The sequence below is a fragment of the Pseudorasbora parva genome, chromosome 19 (assembly GCF_024679245.1).
Source record: "Pseudorasbora parva isolate DD20220531a chromosome 19, ASM2467924v1, whole genome shotgun sequence".
NCBI classification, from domain to species: Eukaryota; Metazoa; Chordata; class Actinopteri; order Cypriniformes; family Gobionidae; genus Pseudorasbora; species Pseudorasbora parva.
In genome coordinates, this window is record NC_090190.1 from 34,336,218 (window position 1) to 34,352,045 (window position 15,828).

The 15,828-nt window shown below is 39.7% G+C and overlaps 1 protein-coding gene across 1 annotated transcript; it reads left to right on the plus strand.

Annotated features, from left to right (window-relative positions):
• The first annotated feature begins 918 nt into the window (after positions 1-918).
• Positions 919-11,645, plus strand: LOC137047399 (interferon-induced very large GTPase 1-like). The gene is made up of 5 exons (XM_067425030.1): positions 919-1,003; positions 3,221-3,460; positions 5,995-6,270; positions 6,380-6,652; positions 6,994-11,645. The coding sequence occupies exons 1-5, from the start codon at positions 919-921 to the stop codon at positions 11,643-11,645; spliced, it is 5,526 nt and encodes a 1,841-aa protein (XP_067281131.1).
• The last annotated feature ends 4,183 nt before the right edge of the window (positions 11,646-15,828 follow it).

Here is a 15,828-nt window from a genome sequence, read left to right on the forward strand (position 1 = left end):
TGAAACAGGTTAAGGGCAGGAAAAGTGAAGGTGGGAGAAACCATGGTGATGATGGTAGGAGGAGCCAGGAGCAGGAGGAGCCAGGTGGGAACCCAAAGTGCAGCCAGGATGAAGAATGATGGTGGAGTCGAGAGAGGGAGGAGTTACAGTGGAGACTTGGCTGACAACTCCAGGGGAACAACTGATGGAGACAAGGCTGATGGAACTGGAGGCTGGGCACAGATGAAAAGCCAGCGATACCAGAGGCCAAGGCAGAGTCGCAGCAACAAGTGTTTGAGGTGGAACGTGGGTGAGCTGGAGGGAAGGAGGAGCCCAACAGAACTAAAACGGTGGAGGGTCGATGTGCAGACCAAGACTCTGAAATCTGTGGCAGAGGGAAGTCTGACCAAGGTGAAGCCAGAGAGATGAGATACCCTGGTGAAGCCCTAAGGATGATGGGGTCTCAAGACCCTCCTAAAAAACGTCTTGACCCCCCTCCTGATTAAAAAAAAATAGGCTCAGAGACAGGAATCCTGGAGAGCAATACTCAGCATAGTGCTTTCTAACCCTTGCTAGCGAGGGGAGTTTTTTCTGCTCGATCCTAGGATCTGCTGAACACATATATTACAGGGGTGCTCAGGAGGCCGCAAGGAGGCCTGCCAAGGCCTACCACCTGTCCTGGAGTCAACTGCCGGGACTGCCTTAGCTGGCGTCTCACCGCCGGCCGGCCTTCTGAAGCCGGTCCGTCCCAGCGACCCGTAGGGCCCTCTCCCGGGCAGCACCTACCAGCCTGGGCCTAAAACACATTGCCAACAGCAGTGTACTCAGCAAAAAACGCCTTGAACCCTCTAAAGCAAGGGGAGTACAACTTAAGTCACCTGCCTCCAGGACAGTCGTCTGTTCATCCAGCGGCCCGCCGTCCGTGCAAGGGTGTCAGCCATGGCAGTGTTACGGCTCCAGGAGGGCATCCGACCGACCCACGCGAAGCAGATCCCCAGCGAGAAACTGCTTACAACAGACCATAGTGCTGCACTCCACTCCACTAACAAAGCATACAGCCTAACATTAACACACAGTGTTTATCACAAACATCGTTCTAGCTCCCCCACCTGGGAACTACAGGCCCAATCTTCTCTGTAGAAACTTGATTTACACATCCATCATCCCACAAAACCCCTCAGGGAAGCATAGTCCAAACATAAGGGAAAGAAAGAATGTTTGCCCTACAAAGGGGACTCACCCACTCTCCTCCGGTGCCTCATCGCTTCCATGTAACATGCATGCTTCGGTGCACCAAACCTGAGGGGGGCACTTTTCACATACCAGCCAGGCAGGACCTAGAGTATCATCGCTTCACGGCCCCACCACAGGCAGAATATAAGAAGCGCCTGGGGAGATGATGAAGAAGAGGAATAAAAGTCAGTTGTAATTCTTAACCCACCCGCCAGGGGAAGACCATTTCATCCACGCCAACCACGTTGTAATACACCTTTCCTCTTCTATGGGAGTCTGCCTCTTGGTGCCCCACCCTTAACCGCGGGGCGCACCAGAGGCGATGTTGGCCCTCAGGCCCCGTCACAGGTCTATGACCGTGACGCCTCCCGCCTGCCTGGGACCCGGATCTCAGCGGCGTGCGTGTCCTCAGACACTGCCGCACATGGTTTGATTGAGATCCCTCAGCAGATTCTCCTAGTACGCTTGTAACACCGACATTGTGTATAAAGTGGCACCAGGCTGACCCGCTGCTGTGTATGCCCTACCATCTGATGAAAATGTTGTTGAAAAAGCTCAGATGGCAGGGTTGAAGCTCAGTGTGCTCGCTCAGTGTTCTCGCCTACCAGGACCGTAGATTACTCTTAACGACAATCCATGGTGAGAACACATATCCAAATCCACTCATCCTCCAAACATCAGCATTCACAATCCGCTGATGTCAGTGAATGCACTGGATATGGGTTCTTCCATGCCCTCCCGATCTCAATAAGGAGATCAGGAAGGAATGGAAAGCTCAACTGAGCTGATGAATTAATTCTGGGGAGAAAACGATCATTCAGTCTAATATTCAGTCTAACGATCATTCAGTTCCATAACATCCATCGGCTCCACGTACATGGTCAGGATGGCTGCGAACTAGTTTATCTTCTCACCAGCCATCCCTAAGAGCATTTCTGATAGATCTCGTCAGCCACCAGATCACCAGAGGGAACCGACCTCACGTGACGATCGTTGAGCCCCATTCGAGGAAATCATGACGTGCGTCCGCACTCAGCCTCGGCGTGAGCGGGACCACTTTACTAATCTCAGATGCAAAAACCCTCTTCCCTCAGGAAGAGAGTCAGACGAGAGCGGAGCAATCTTGGATTGAACAAACGCTCCCATTGCACACAAACAAACAAACAACTTGATAAGAGCTTGGCTGTGGCACGCTCTTAATCCCAGGCAGGAATAAAATGATTTTGGATTGCATTTTGACTTGAAGCATTCAGACAAAACAGTCCCTGAAGACAAAAAAGCTGGTGTCATGTTTGCAAGGCGCCCTTATTTACTTCCTGGTTGCACCTTGAATGCCAGAATGCTTCGCTGCCCTGTGAGGCCATTCCCAAAGCCACCGCTACTGGATTACAGAGACTGAGTTCCTACAATTAAATACTGAACGTGTCTGTTCAATATAACGATCGAGTTGCCGCGTGAGTTTCACAGCTGACTCAGATTAGGAGTCAGATTACATTTAACGTCATAAATGAGCTGATGAGCTCGTGATGAGAGCTGAGGTAATCGCGACCACATTCACGGCATACATTCACAACGCGTTTTCAGTTCATGCCTTTGGAAGCTTAACTTTCATAGAAATTAATTTGAGAAGTTAAAACACTTACATTGCTTAGCATCCATTTAAATTAATGCCTGTAGCTGAGCTGTGCTGTAAGTGTGATCTCCATTCCCCATGCACGAGATGAAAACATGCGGAAATGGCTCCCTCTGCTGGCTGTAGTCTTTAGCCTCTGGGCAATCATTCCTCTCGTGACGCAAATATCGTCAATTTGCGTCACGAGAGGAATTTTTCCAGAAATAAAATGCATAAATCTCTCGTCTCAGGGGGATATAAGAGGGGGGAGCACGATCATTTAAATATACTCCCGGGTTTCTACTGATACAAAGCCATATGTTAATCGCTGAAGTAACCCTTTAATCTTTAACAAAAGCATTGAAGAACTCTTATCCAAATATTCCCCTCCCTCAGGTCACATTAGATTCACTGATGTAGGCCCACACTCAGTGCGCTTAGAGTGGGGAGATCCAGATGTGGCTGCAAATGGACAACAAACATTTCAAATCGAATGGAAGAATGAAGAAAAAGAATATACTAAAACAACACAAGGAAACCATTTTCAGATAAAACAGCTTTCGCCTGGCACAAGTTATAACATCACGGTAGTGGCGGTTGAGGAAAAGAGGAGTTTCTCTGCATCTGTGTGTACAGGTAAACTTATAGCAAGCTGCTTATGGTTGTCATGTATATTATAGTATAGTCTATAATTTAAACTATAAAACCTACATGATGCATTTTGTTACTAATTATATAGTAAAACGTGCATTTCAGGTTTACTTAAGGAAACCATTTATTGATATTTATTTCTTCAAATTGTCAACTATAACATTTTCTGTCACTAGATTGATTTTCTAAGAAAAACTTTTCCTTTGGGTTTTGCAAATGATATTGGATCAGTGGATGGTTTGGGTTTGCTCACATGCGAGAAGAAAAGTTGTTAAGTGACAAAGTTACATTGATTAATATCACAATGAAAAATAAATAGGCAGCTCTTGTTTTATGAATTATTGCAGTATTTATTATAAATAATTTATCCAGGAACATTATTATTATTATTATTATTATTATTATTATTATTATTATTACTTTTATTTATTTATTTATTTATTTATTTATTTATTTATTTATTTATTTATTTATTTATTTATTTATTTATTTAAGTAAATTAAGTAAAATTAAATTAAGAGCTAAAGCGGAATCACCAGCCGAGATAACGGCAGCCCTTTGTTGCAACCCAGCCTCATTGGAAATACTGACTCTGCCTACATCTTTGCAACACCCGAATGATGTACCTCCAGGTATGTTTACCTGCACTTTTTGGGTAAAACGTCCACCGGAGGCGCTAAGTGGTAATATTTTTTCTCCATTCCAGATTCTCAACATGACATCATGACTTCGCGTAAACATACACGTGGCGTGCCAACCTGATCTCACAGAATGAATATTTATAGCCTAATTTTATATTTTGAAGCAACTAACTCCACTCCTACGCTAAACCTACCAACTCTCAACATTACAAAACACGTAACAGCCAAATAAATGTATTTATTGCAAAAACGGACCAAAAAACTGTATAAAAGTATTAACTCATGTTGCATTCATAGTCTTCTGAAGTCAAATGATATCTTCATGTGAAGAACAGAGTTGATCTTAATGTTTTAGTCGTTGAAATGATGATCGCGCTCCTCAACAGAACAAACGCACTCGTTCATTCATATTTCTGATTCAAATGATACACACAAGTTGAATGACGCGATCGGTCACGAGACACATGAGAGTCAATGGCATTTTACAATCAAAGCTGGACTAATGACGCAATTGGTCACGAGACACACGACAGCCGATGCTGTTAAAGCTGACGTGACGTTTCTTCCGGCGGCAATATTTGAAATGTATTATTAATCTTTGGCGGATGGATTCGACGTGACTGATCACTTTTGGGGATTTTCTTCACACAAATCAATCGTTTGGCCTCGGAACACTTGGGATATTTGTACTTTCTGAATAAATTATGCATGCAGTTGTATCTACCTGTTATATCCTGTTTTTTATAATACACAAATGGGTAGGTTTAGGGAAGGGATTAAGTTACACGTTCAAAATGTGTCTGAATATGTGTTTGTCCACAAGGTAAATGGATTTATAAACATACTAAATTATTTGTTTGAAAAGGTAAAAATGCAGAATGTTTCTGGTGATGGGTAGGTTTAGGGGCTGTGTGTGTGCGTGTGTGTGTGTGACGAGTAGGTTTAGGGGTAGAGGCAGTGTAGGGGTATAAAGAAACCTAAAAAGCGATTATGCGTCTTGATAGCACGCCAAAATGGCATACGAATTGGCGTGTCATACATACGCCATTTCGTGAGATCAGTCTGGGAATGGAGAAAAAATATTACCACTTAGCGCCTCCGGTGGAGGTTTCACCCAAAAAGTGCAGGTAAACGTACCTGGAGGTACATATTTCAGGTGTTGCAAAAATGTAGGCAGAGTCACATATTTCCAATGAGCCTGGGTTGCTTTGTTTGCTGGGTATTAAACTCAACCAAACACGTCCTGAGATTAATCAGATATAGACAACATATAATCAAGTATTAAACAAGTAATCTTACAACTTGCATCTGTGGAAAAGGACGTGGATGCACCCATGAACTTGACTGCGCTCTGATGTAGCCTAACTCTTGTTGTGGATTTCCTTTAACAGCGCGCTGATATACGGAGAACTAAAACACAGAGAATTCAACATTCTATTACAATCGTATTCTCATTATAATGCTATGACAGATTGGCACTGCACATATTGCACTATATTTTACAATCGCAGTGCTTCTAGGCATCCCTGCGCGATTCAGTTTCACTTAATTTCGTGGTCTGGAAGGCGTGCTGTCTAATGCTAACCAATCAGACCTTAGTTATCGCCCAAAACGCCGCAGTTACCAATCCAAAAAATATACAAATATATTTTTTCAAGTCAGGGCGATTGTCGCTGTCACGTTTTAAGGATTCGAGTACTCAACCACTATCCCTGACCTCAACCCTATAGAACCTTTGGGATGAATTAGAGCAGAGACTGTGAGACAGGCCTTCTCATCCAACATCATTGCCTGACCTCACAAATGTACTTGGGTTGAAAAAAAGTTGGGTGCATTATTTATTCTTTATTTACTCATGTATTGTTTTTTTTCCTGAAGCTATACCAGCACCTGAGAATTTTGAATATGTGGCAGAAGATGCAACAACTGTAAAACTGAACTGGACGCCACCTCAAAAAATGGATCCCAGTCTCTATAAATTCCAAGTGATTATGTATAAAAATGAAGAAAAAACAGAATCGGTGACTGTGAAATCGAATGAAAATACAGTTTTAATCGAAGATCTTCTTCCTGCTACTGAATACAAAGTTACAATAAACACAATACTGAATAATGGCAAACAGAGTGAACCAGACGTTTTAATCATACACACAAGTAAGAGGAGCCTGCTCATTTACAGCCAATGCATTATAATAATATTTAGTGAATAAACAAATGGAATTGCTATGCACAAAATGACATGAAGTTTTATAATCCCCTACAGAGCCACTCACACCTGAACACATACAGATCAAAAATGAAGCAACTTCAGTTTTTCTGAAATGGATTGACCCTATCACTGATGACAGGATTCCTCACAGATTCAGGGTCATATGGAGAAGTGAAGCCGATGCAATGGAATCATTTACAGATCAGGAAGAGCTTAATGTGTTCAATTTAAAACCAGGAACGGAATATTGCTTCTCTGTCTACACTGTAGTTGAGTTAAATGGCACAAAACTTGAGAGCACTCCTGTTAAAATCACACATCGCACAAGTGAGTATTTTATCCCTGATCAAACAATAAAACCAATATGACCCTGCTGAAAAGACCAGCATGAACATCCATAACGATTAAGGTTGGTTTATGCTGGTTAGTGCTGGTTTGTGTTTCCCGTTGCTTAAACAGTTGAGCCTGACGCAATTTTTCACTTTTTAAAACCCCAATAAATGCATGAACTGATCAAATGAGTATCCTGAATGCATTTGTTTGGGGTACCAGCATCCGAAACATTCAGTATATGCTAGTCTTTTCCAGCAGAGAAAGAATCATTTCACACATCAATTTCTTACAATGATTTGAAACAGATATAATACTGTATAACCCTTGTATTGCAGACATAAATATGGAATCTGTATTATTGGATCTGGGACTACAAAACCACCTGACGAATAAACTAACTTTACAGTCTGTGTTGGAATTAAGGAAACTGTCACATGAGGACCAAACTGCACATAGTCTTAAATCTTTGCCGTGGCTTTTCCTCAGAAAGCTTATGATGGTTAATTCATCCGCTAGAATTATAAAATGTGCTTCAAATTTTAACTTAGAAACAACTAACTCCAGTAACTCTGGTATATATGAAGATCAGAAAGGAATCGGTCCGCTAGATTTGATCACAGCTCTGTTCCACTGTGCCGATCCTTTCCTCCAGCAAGAAATGGCTCTAAAAATGTCAATGTGTCAGTTCTCTGTGCCTTTGCTGCTGCCAAACTGTGACACGAAGGAGTGCACTCTGATGCTTTGGGCCTTGAGGGACATAACAAAACAGTTCAGATCCCATTCTTTGGGAGAAGCTGCTTTAGAGGAAAACAGTATTGTGCAAACTGATTTGCCCCTGATCTCTTTCGTCAGACTAGGCAAAAGTAGTGTGTCCAAGTCTAAATTTTTGAACACACTCCTCAGCAACAATCAGCAAAATCATGACACATTTTTCCACAAGGAACTGGAAAATGGGAACATTCCAAGAAAGATATCTAACGGTCTTGTTGAAATGAGCTGGTATCTCCCTCGGGGAGAGAAAACTATTGACAAATTTAAAGAGCCAGTGGCTTTAGCTAATCTACGTGGGGATATTTTGGCCTTTAAGGCCCAATTCGACTTCTTGAGCCAAACATCCTCTGCGGTTTTTCTGTTCTGTGATGATTTAGACTCAAATCAGACATTTCTTGAAGCCCTACAAATTACATCAAAATTGGTTCTGGTTTGCACCACAAACAGTTCAAAATCAGGAGACAATTTGACAAAGTTCAAACCATACTCCCAAATCCTTAGGGATAGAAACATGAATGATTTTAACTTTGTTGATGCACTACAGAAGGCTGTCGTTGAAATACTTGCAGATTCTACTAAAATTAGTATTGAAAAGATGTCAAAGATTGCACCAGAACTGGGGATTCTTGTTGATGAAAACAATACCATTTGTCAAAATGCTAAGAAAAGGGCAGACCTGATCACTCAAGAAATCACAAATATACCAGAATACAAAATGAAGGAACTGTCATTGCAAGACAAACTATGGAAAGAGATATCCAAAGTGGAGAAAGAGATGTGTCGACTGAAAGCAAAGAAACAAAACATTGAGCACTACAAGAGTGAACTTAAAAATCAAATCCAGAAACTACGAAAGCAACAAGGAAGCAGTGACATTAGAGAAACAATATATCAGTTCATCTCTGGCCTGAGCTGCTCCCCAGATGAGCAGTTATATTTTCTCAAATGGATGAAGATCAATTTAGATCATCTAACAAGAAAGCATCTGTCAAGGCTTGATGAACAGTATAGGGAAGAATGTAAGAATGCCACAGAAGATAAAGAACGTCTCAGAGATCTGGAAACTGAGATTGCCAGCAGCTCTTTAGGAGTCCAACACTTCATGAGAGAGTTGAGTCAACTATATGAATCAACCCACTCACAAAAAAATAAGATGCACACTGCCCTGAAGAAATTGCCAGAAATATGTGCACAATTGATGCTGACTGGGTTTCCTCTAGAACTTATTGATGGAGAGGCATCAAACATTTCTCTGACGTGGATTAGAGATGTTCTCACGGCACTCAACAACCTGACAAGACCTCACAACAGGATACGAGTTGTAACAGTTCTAGGAGTCCAAAGCACGGGCAAGTCTACTCTGCTCAACACAATGTTTGGAATTCAGTTTGCTGTTAGCAGTGGAAGATGCACAAGAGGCGCCTTCATGCTTCTAATAGGCGTATCTGAGGAATTCAGATCAGAGCTTCAATGTGACTATATCCTTGTGATTGACACTGAGGGGTTAAAATCTCCAGAGTTGGCTAAACTAGCTAATACCTATGAGCATGATAATGAACTTGCGACTGTGGTTGTTGGGCTGAGCGACATCACTATTGTCAACATTGCCATGGAAAACGCTACAGAAATGAAAGACACTTTGCAAATTGTCGTCCATGCTTTTCTCCGGATGAAAGAGGTGGGGAAAAGACCCTGTTGTCATTTTGTACATCAAAACACTGCTGATGTTGCGGTGTACGAAAAGACCTTGAGAGAGAGAAAGATTCTCTTGAAACAGCTAGATGAAATGACACAAGCAGCTGCTAAAATGGAGAAACTTGGCAACAACAAGAAATTTACAGACATTCTAGAGTATAACATTGATGGAAACAACTGGTACATACCTGGATTGTGGCTTGGAGTTCCCCCAATGGCCCCTGTTAGTACCGGTTACAGTGAGGAGGTGAGAAAGTTGAAGGATGGGATACTTAATATTTTAACGGCAACAAGGGTCCCAGCACAGGATTTCATGGCATTTGAAGAATGGATACGAAGTCTCTGGAAGGCTGTCCAGTTTGAAAACTTTATTTTCAGTTTTCGCAATAGCCTTGTCGCTGAAGCGTACTCCAAACTTTGTGTCGAGTTTAACACTTGGGAATGGGCTTTCAAGAAGCACATGATTGACTGGTACACAAAATCTGAAACCAAAATCACTAACATGGGTGTAATGGCAGTGCGGTCAAGCAACACAATTAATATTGACGGAGTAGTGGCTGATTTAAAACATGAAGCTATTAAAGAGCTTCACAAAGAGGAGGAAAGCCTTTTAGGTAAACTTCAGCAATACTTTGAAAGCAAAGAGGAACACGTGGACCTTGTCGAAAATTACAAGGAGGACTTTGTAAATAGCGCTCTGTGCCTTCGAAGGGAGACAGAGACGGATCTACGAAAGAAACTGGAGAATGCTGTATTGATACAGAAGGGAACTGAAAAGGTAGAACTTATAAAGCAAAACCAAAGGGATACCATGAAGGAAAAAGTGCTCAGCTTGATCAGTGCCTGCAGGACTACAAAAAATAACCTCTCTGATGGTCAACTAAATGAGGAATTCAAAAAAATGTGGGATGAGATTGTGACGCAGTTTTCTCTTACAGCTCTACCAAGCTGTGATGTGGGGAAGGAAACGTACAGATTCTTACACAGTAACTTGGAAACTAAAGGTGGAACCATACGTGAGATGCTGATAAATGTCACCAGTCTAGATCAGTGTGGAACCGGACCTTTTTATGCAACGACTGTAAAAGTTAATGTATTTAAAAAACTCAGGAATTCCCTTATGCCTGCACAGAGGAATAAAAAACATAAACTCATACAACTAACATGCGACAGAATAATAAAAGAGAGCCAAGTATTAATTTCATCTAAAACTATTGCAAAATCAGACTATAGTGCTGACATACAAGAACTGCTGTGCTCCATTGACAAGAAATTGGAAGACTGCAAGGATATAGAAATAAGCCCTGAAATTGAAGCATCTCTCAAGATCCACATTTGTGGGATTGCAGCAAGAGCTTTCCAGAAAATGCATGACGACTACATACAGAGAACCGATCCTTTGACATCTCTTGAAAGGTTCAAAGAGCAGTGGTTAGCTGACTTTAAAGACCTCTACTACCAACGAGACCAGTGTCAGAAGAAGGCAGAGATGTGTGCCATGCAATGCTTCGCCCCTGCCGTGATGGAATACATCCAGAAACGTCTTGGACCGGACATTGTGGATGAAATGTTGACAGGCGAAACAGCTCTTGATTTTAGCACAAGGTCATTTTTCCAGTTTTCACTTTTAAAACAACTGCTTCAGGATAAAGACTTCAACAATATTATTGAGTATGTGGTGAACTATGAGAAGTTTGTAACTGAGTGGATTTCAGAGAAGATCATTGAACATTTTTCAAAGGAAGACTCTTTTCTCAAGTTAGAGATGAAACATCTGAACACAATTGTCAGCCATCTCAAAACAGCAATTGAAAATGCAAAAAGCATGACAAACAACAGCTGCAATTTTGTGGCCAATGTCTTCAAATGTCTTGATAAAGAGCTGGTCATACCAATTGACAACCTCAGTGCAACTCTGGCGTTAAACAACTCGGACCCTGCTGAGTTTACAGATTGCCTTAAATCATCAATAGACAAAATGCATCAGGCCTTGGCAAATCAGCTACATGGAGAAGGTGATTTAAGGGCTAAGATAACCAAACTCTCAGTAAACAGACCTCAAAAGGTGCTCTTCAACAGAGTGTTTGGCTGCGGGAAAAAATGTCCATTCTGCAAAGCACCGTGTGAAGCTGGAGGAAAAGAACATACTGAACATTTTGCCTCAGTTCATCGGCCACAGGGCATTGGTTACTACAGTTGGGATAAAACAAATAAATTAATCCCTGACATATGCTCATCTCTTCTTGCTAGTGAACTATCATTCCGCTGTAATGAAACAGGACAACAGTGGCATCCATATAAAGAATACAGACAGATCTACCCAGACTGGAGGATACAGCCTGACTCTAGTATTGAGGCCACCGACTTCTGGAAGTACATCTCTGCTAAGTACAACACAAAATTTGCTAAGAGATACAATTTAAAACCAGCAGACATACCTGCTGATTGGTATAAAATCACTGTACAGCAGGCAAATAAATGCTTGGAAGATACATTCTTAATGAATTCACACAAAAAATAATGACGATGTTTAATATCAGTAAGTAACACAAGTAGAGATGATCTTGAGAAGTACTGAAATCACCGATCAGGCCATTGAGCCTGTGAGCAGAATGTGACCCTGGCTTATAGGGAATTCCAATATTGTGCAGCAAATTTTCTTTAGAAAACTTTTTTTTTTTGCTGAGTGAGAATCAATGAAGAAATTAATTACTTTTTGTAACATGGTTAACAGTTTGTCTTTGTACCATATCAGGCTTTAGAGTAGCTGAGAGATTTCTCACTGCACTGTAAACACACTGACTCTAGAAAATCTTTTACACGTGTACAGTGTCAATGTAATGTCTGAAATGTTTTATGATTTTACGTTTGCCATTCTAATGTGTACTTAATACAAAAAATATAAAAAATCATGAATGAATAACAATGAAAAGCATTTATAACCATTTACTGATTATAATTATAGAAATACAAACAATAAAGTTCTTGATATTCATTATTTGGTCTCTGGAGTCTGACATTTTTTATATTTGCAAAATACTGGACTTATGTATTTAATAATCTAAAGCACAGTAACATTTAATTTTAAAGTGACGTAGTTACACGTTACACGTACTTACTATAGTAATAACAGTAATTTATGCATAATTACAAGTAACTTACCCTACACCAAACTGTACTTCTAAAGTAAGTGGTACATAGTTAACTAATATTACTCAGTAATTATACTTATAAGTACAATATGTCACCTTAAAATAAAGTGTGACTTAAGGGGCGGGGGGGGGGGGTGAAATGCTGTTTCATGCATACTGAGCTACACTGTTAAAGACTTGGATTCCCATCCTAAACATAGACAAAGTTTCAAAAACGTTTGATGGAGTATTTCTGTGTCAAAAATTCTTTGACTTTGATAGACTTGACCTACCTTTGGTGAGTGAAATGTAATCATCCCTGTAGGATTGCCTCTGCAGCACATGATCACACCGCTAAGATTAGCGCTTCTTTCGCTCTTTTGGCACTGAGCTAGAGAGGACAAAAATAAAGTTTTGCAAAAAAAAAAAAGAAAAAAGAATTGAGCAATACAAAAAATGTTTTGCAAACAAAAATAAAGAATTGCCAAGGAAAAATTAAGTATTGAGCGGAAAAAAATAAGTTTTGCAAACAAAAATAATAAATTGCAAAATAAAATAAAGTAGTGCAAAAATAAAATTATAATCAATTACAAAAATCTATGACAGCTGTAATCCTATTTTATCTTTACCACATATTTTACATGTTCAAACTCACTTAATGATTTGCACCGCTCATTTTATTCTGCGTTTCAGTCAAGCGTACGCTCACGTTACCGGTTTTCCTTTGCGCTGCATTTTTGCACGGTTCTCTTTGTGGCACTGGTTTGACGTGGGGGTGGAGTCAAGAAACGGGGTCACGCCCCCGCAAAACACGTCATCGGCAGGAGACGCAGATCGCAACAGAACAGATAAAGCATGCCAGAGCAGAGGCAAGTGGGAGGATTACAGGTATGTAAAGGTGATTGTTTCCTTTTATTTATTGGTAAAATGTGCATTGTTTTTTTTCTAAATTCGATTTATTATTAATGATGTTTGCCAAAGAAGTTAGAGATAATTTGCACTTGAATTTGAATTTGTAAAAAGTTAGCATCTTACGTTAATAGTCAGTTTTCGTAATCTGCACGCTTTTTTACTGCTGATGAATTAGTCTATTATGATTTTTGATTTTGAGCAGACTGTAAATTAATTAATAAAAAATAAACTGGTTTAAACAAACGTCCCTTCCCAACATTTAAAAAATTCTGCGTTAGATGGCTAAGTTTAAACAACGCTCATTGTTATTGTACGATTAATTGGGTAATGCCATATATTTATTTTGCCATAACACGTTTTTAGCAGAGAGAGAATCCCGATGTTGAGGGCTCAATATGTAAAGGTTGATTACTCTGATGCAGAATTTAAAAAATGTTGGGATGGGACGTTAGTTTAGATCAATTTACTTTTTATTTATTAATTTACAATCGTCTCAAAAAACTAAAATCATAATAGACTAATTCATCAACAGTAAAAAAAGCGTGCAAATTACAAAATCTGACTATTATTAATGTAAGACTCTAACTTTTTACAACAAGTTTACGTGCAAATTATATATATAAATTATATATAAAGTCAAGCCCGTTTCTGAAAGAGAGGTAACTTCTACTCAGTTACCCCATTTTTAAAGTGTCAGCGCTGTTTAAATACTTAATTCATTCATTCACGCTGCACATGCTTTTCATACTAAGTATTTTTTCTTACGCTATTGGCATATAATTTGCTAAATAAGAAAAATATACTTAAATTAGCTTTTTTCTTTTGTCCCCAGGAACATGCATTTCTTATGTGGAAATGCACATTGATTTAAAAATCTTTAGATATTTTGACTGGGAATTACAAGACAAGAAAATCATTTTTTGCAGTGCAGGTGCATTCATTCACTGAATATTTTCATCAAGAGGGAACTGTCAAAATGACAGCTAGCATCCTGTAGATGAGGAGGCTGCAGTAATTTGTAGGAAGTTACATTCATGTCAGATTAGGATGTTTTTGCTTGCTATATCCACTTGCATAATTATTTGAGTTAGTACCATGTTTTAATGATTTTTTATATAATATCAGATGCGGAGCATATTAGTAAGGCCGCTGTATGCAGAGGTTAGGAAAGTTTTCTTCACTCTCACGTGAGCTCTTTCTGAATATGTTTGTGCACTGCAAAAAAAAAAGCTCTTTTTAATTTGAATTTTTGTCGTTTCTAGTCTAAATATTTAAAAAAAAATCTTAAATTAAGATGAATTCACTAGATAAGTAATATCACATGATATTTTTTCATGTTTTGATGAAAAAAAATCTAAATTAAGTGAGTTTTTGCTTAATTGACATATCACTATAGTTAATAATTCCATCCTAACATAACTGCTCTCTAACTTCTTTGGGGTTAGGTGTTAGTAACTAGTTAGTAGTAATAACTAATAGTCAGGAGGCCAAAACTGTTATTAAAACTTTGTCAGACACTTCTGGTTCAAGCATACAACCTATCCAGTATTAATATTTAACCCCTCAGCATGTGTTCTAGGGTTGTCAGATTAGATTTTTTTTGTTGTTGTTGTCCATTTTAACACTAATCTTAAAAGTAGTAGAAGTGGATTAATTCGTGAAGCTGGTATACAATGAATCTTTTATTTTCACAATGTCTGCACTTAAAGAGACGCGTGTTAACTGAACTCAGCTGTGTCCTGGACAAACACTCGAGCAGTGAGTGGATCCCAGATTCAATACCTATGATTGGCCAACTGCGTTGTAGAAATCTACACACATGTCTGTGATTGGCTACATTACTCACCGAAGCGAAAACACGTTGGAAATGTAATCGTTTGACGAGTCCAAATACAGATACACATTGGATCTTTTGCTTCTTTTCGCTAATATGCTAATTAAATGCTTACAGAGGATTACTGATCCTAGATAAGCAGGTATGGGCAGTGTTTCCCTCTAAAAGCAGAAGCAGCAACTGGTTGCAATGGTTTGTGAGAGAAAATGACACGCTATTATCAAGCTTGCAACAGCCATAGATACGTATACATATGGCAAAAGTGATGTCCATGGGATCTGTGGACAAGCCTCCCCAACCCCCAGGATGTAATGCTCTGTTTTTGCCTTATTTGGAAGATTCATTCAATCGTTTTCCAAAAAAATTTCATCAACACTGAAACGTCTGAAAACGCTTACATCCCCGTACTGCGCATGAGCAAAACCAAGACGCTTCGACTTGCGTCATTTCCGGTACTCGATTTACTCTTTGAAATTTTGCGGCAATGTCGAGAAAAGGCACTGAGTTTTTTAACAGTATGTACAAACTGACATTAATATTTAAGGCTGTCAAAACAGAAAGCATACAAAACAACTGCTGTACAATGTCATTTACTGTCTTGGCTGAATTGGTTATATGACTGCCTCACATGGCTAAAATGCGTCATCGTATTAAAAAGCTTCCAGTTTCACAGTCCACACTACAACGCGAAGACGGCCTTTTCAAATGTATCCGCTTTTGAGAGCGTTTTCAAAACGATACGTTTTCAGTGACTTAAAACGCTGTCTCAGTGTGGATAGAAGGCCAAAATGGAGAGAAAAATATACGTTTTCAAATGAAACCGTTTT